Here is a 3,378-nt window from a genome sequence, read left to right on the forward strand (position 1 = left end):
ACAAAATATCTATATTACTTAATTAGCGTACAATTATGTAAAAAGGGTTTTATTCCCTTAAAAAATACATACAAACCTTTGATTCAGTGGTCTTAATCAGTGAGAGGCGCGCACATCTCCACCGACTTCACTCTTTATTCGTTTTACATTTCACATTTCACATTTCGTAAATCACGGAAAGGAGGGAAAGGCATGGGACCCAAACGCTATTATGAACGGTGCATGTGCTCGTCCTTTTCATATCATACACCCTTTAGCAGCCTATGACACGAAATAAAGGTAGGGTTGAAAGAAAGAGGGGTATTGCAGCGTATGCTCACTGACTCACTGGGTATGCGCGTGAAGGATCCTGCAAATGGGGAAGATTCCAGTTTTTCGCTCCTTCCAGACCAGCATTTTGGTTCTGACGCTACTTCGCAGCTTCGATGCAATGGTTTTGGCCGAAGATGGTAAGTGAAACGAAAGCGAGGTTTTTTTTTTTTTGTTGGTTAGTGAAGTGTGAAAGTGTAAGCGGATGAAACGTTTTTTGTGAATTGTGATGTAACAGGGTTATTGAGCAATGGCGATTTTGAGAGTTCAGCGAGCGGGAATGGGACATGGCAGCAGGGGACGGGAGATGGGGTGGAGTCGCTGGATAGCTGGAGCATCCAGGGCACGGTGGAGTACGTCGGGGATGGGCAGAGGCAGGGGAATATGTTGCTGGTTGTGCCCGAGGGGAGGCACGCTGCGCGTCTCGGCAATGAGGCGCAGATAAGCCAGGGAATAAAGGTGGAGAAGGGATCCACCTACTCTCTCACCTTCGCCGCCGCTCGGACCTGCGCTCAGTTGGAGTCTCTCAATATCTCTGTTCCTCCGGCCTCACGGAATATGGATTTGCAGACTCTCTACAGTAGCCGTGGCTGGGATGCCTATGCCTGGGCCTTCCAGGCTCTCTCGGATGACGCTGAGGTCGCTTTTCGCAATACTGGCATGGAAGAAGATCCTACATGCGGCCCGATTATTGACGCCATTGCTTTGAAACAGATCACTACGCCCGAGAAGGACAAAGGTAACGAACTTTGTTGTTGATCTTGTCAAAAATGGAGTTTCTGTAACATTGTTTCTTCATTTTGTTTTGAAATGGAGTCTCTTTAAGTAAGCTTGTTTCGATTTTGTTAGTAATGGAGTCTGTAACATCATTTCTTAATCTTTTCAGCAAGGGAGTCTCTGTTACATTATTTATTTATCTTGTAGAAATGGAGTCTATGGAACACATTTTCTCCATCTTTCCAGAAATAAATGGAGTCTGTGTAACATTATTTCTCACTCTTTTCAGAAATGGAATCTCTCAATCTTTTCAGAAATGAAGTCTCTGTAACATTATTTCTCCATCTTTTCAGAAATGGAGTCTGCGTAACATTAATTCTCAATCCTGTTAGAAATAGAGTCCGAGTCTCTGTAAAAAAATTAATTTAATGTCAGAAATAGTCTCTTTAACATATAGTCTCTACTTTCAGAATGGAGTCTCTGTAACATATTTTTTTGATCTTGTCAGAAATGAAATCTTTTTAACATATTGTTAGAGATATCTTCGAAAATAGTCTCTTGTAATATTGTTTGCCGATCTTGTCAGAAATGGAGTCTCTGTAATAATATTTTCTTGTTCAGAAATGGAATTTTCTGTAGCACATTTTCTTTTCTTTTCAGACATGAAATCTCTGTAACATATCTTCTTGATCTTTTCAGAAATGAAGTCTCTGTAACACATTTTCTTAAATCTGTACAGAAATGGAGTCTCTGTAACACATTTTCTTAAATCTGTACAGAAATGGAGTCTCTGTAACACAATTTCTCGATCTCTTTACAGAAATGGAGTCTCTGTAACACAATTTCTCGATCTCTTTACAGAAATGGAGTCTCTGTAACACAATTTCTCGATCTTTTCAGAAACGGAGTTCTGTTTTCTAGCACAGTTTTGTTAAAATGATAATGGTTCTGGTGCAGGCAATCTTGTCGTGAATGGAGACTTCGAAGAGGGGCCTTGGATGTACCGCAACGTATCGGCGGGCGTGCTGTTGCCGACAAATCTGGACGTGACCACATCGCCATTGCCGGGATGGATCGTGGAATCAAACAAGGCAGTGAGATACATCGATTCGGACCACTACACGGTTCCCGAGGGAAAGAGGGCAGTGGAGCTCCTTGCGGGTAAGGAAGGAATAATTTCACAGATGGTGGACACTGAACCCGGTACAAAGTACACCATGAGCTTTCTCCTGGGAAATGCCGGGAACAAGTGCCAGACGCCCATGGCGGTCATGGCGTTTGCAGGGGACCAGGCGGATAACTTCCACTACAGTGCTCCAGCAATCAGAATCTATGAACCCAACAATGTTACCTTTACAGCCAAAGCTCAACGCACCCGCATTGCCTTCTATAGTATATACTATAATACGAGAACTGATGACAGGAGTTCTCTGTGCGGTCCTGTTATTGATGAGGTTAAAGTGGTTGATTTGTCCAAGTCCAGTGCGGACCCTCGCAGCTTTTTCACAGTGTATGGGCTCCTAAGCAGTTTGTTGGTAGGACTCTCTGTGTGTCTGTGTCTGTAGGGTGTAACTACCTTTATTGATTTGCCAGTCAAAAGTGTGGTCTGGTGTGTGTAGTGTAGTGTGTGTAGTGTAGTGTGTGTTAGGATAAGAAAAAGTAGGAATCTGTATGCTGCACCTAAAAGTGTGTGCCTTACAATACACGGCAATTTTGAAATGCATGTACTATTACTTTTAGTCTACCAACGTAAATAATGTGATGATTTGTTGAATTCAGTCTTTTAATTATTCATGATCATGGAGGTTGTTTACATAACGAATAGGCATAATGTACTAGGTTGGACAGCGATGGTAATAGCATCAAAATCTTTTGATGCGTGTCTTCGGTTTGAAGAAAAAAGGGCCATGGGTATCAAATGCCTAGTGGGAACCACCTAAACTTTAAAATAGTGGTATTTTGATGCGCGTCTTCGGTATGAAGAAAAAAGGGCCATGGGTATCAAATGCCTAGTGGGAACCACCTTAATTTTACAATATGTTAATTTGTGACCGTTCAATTGAATATTGGTAATCAGTTGCCATAGGATAGATAGATTACATAAGTAGGTTAATGCTGAAGTCATTTAGATCTGCTGATTGTGGGTGATGTATCAGTTACATTGGCTGTTGAACGATTTTTGTTTAAAAAAAAATGTGAAATGATTAATGGATCTTTTGTTTGTTGGTGAAATTGAATGGTTTTTAATGAATCCATTAAGAATCAAATTTTGCTGATTTCAAGGTTCCAACATAAGGGATGAGATTGAGCTTGTGCCAGCGCAAAGATGGCAAAATTGATAATCCTTAATAT

At 41.4% G+C, this 3,378-nt stretch overlaps 1 protein-coding gene across 1 annotated transcript; it reads left to right on the top strand.

Moving 5' to 3' along the window:
- The first annotated feature begins 239 nt into the window (after window positions 1-239).
- On the top strand, window positions 240-2,804 carry LOC131065213 (protein DUF642 L-GALACTONO-1,4-LACTONE-RESPONSIVE GENE 2). Its single transcript, XM_057999666.2, has 3 exons — window positions 240-449; window positions 548-1,048; window positions 1,984-2,804. Exons 1-3 carry the CDS (start codon window positions 356-358, stop codon window positions 2,589-2,591), a joined length of 1,203 nt encoding a protein of 400 aa, XP_057855649.1. The 5' UTR covers window positions 240-355; the 3' UTR covers window positions 2,592-2,804.
- Window positions 2,805-3,378: the final 574 nt, after the last annotated feature.

This window comes from Cryptomeria japonica, chromosome 1 (assembly GCF_030272615.1).
Source record: "Cryptomeria japonica chromosome 1, Sugi_1.0, whole genome shotgun sequence".
In the NCBI taxonomy this organism is placed as follows: Eukaryota; Viridiplantae; Streptophyta; class Pinopsida; order Cupressales; family Cupressaceae; genus Cryptomeria; species Cryptomeria japonica.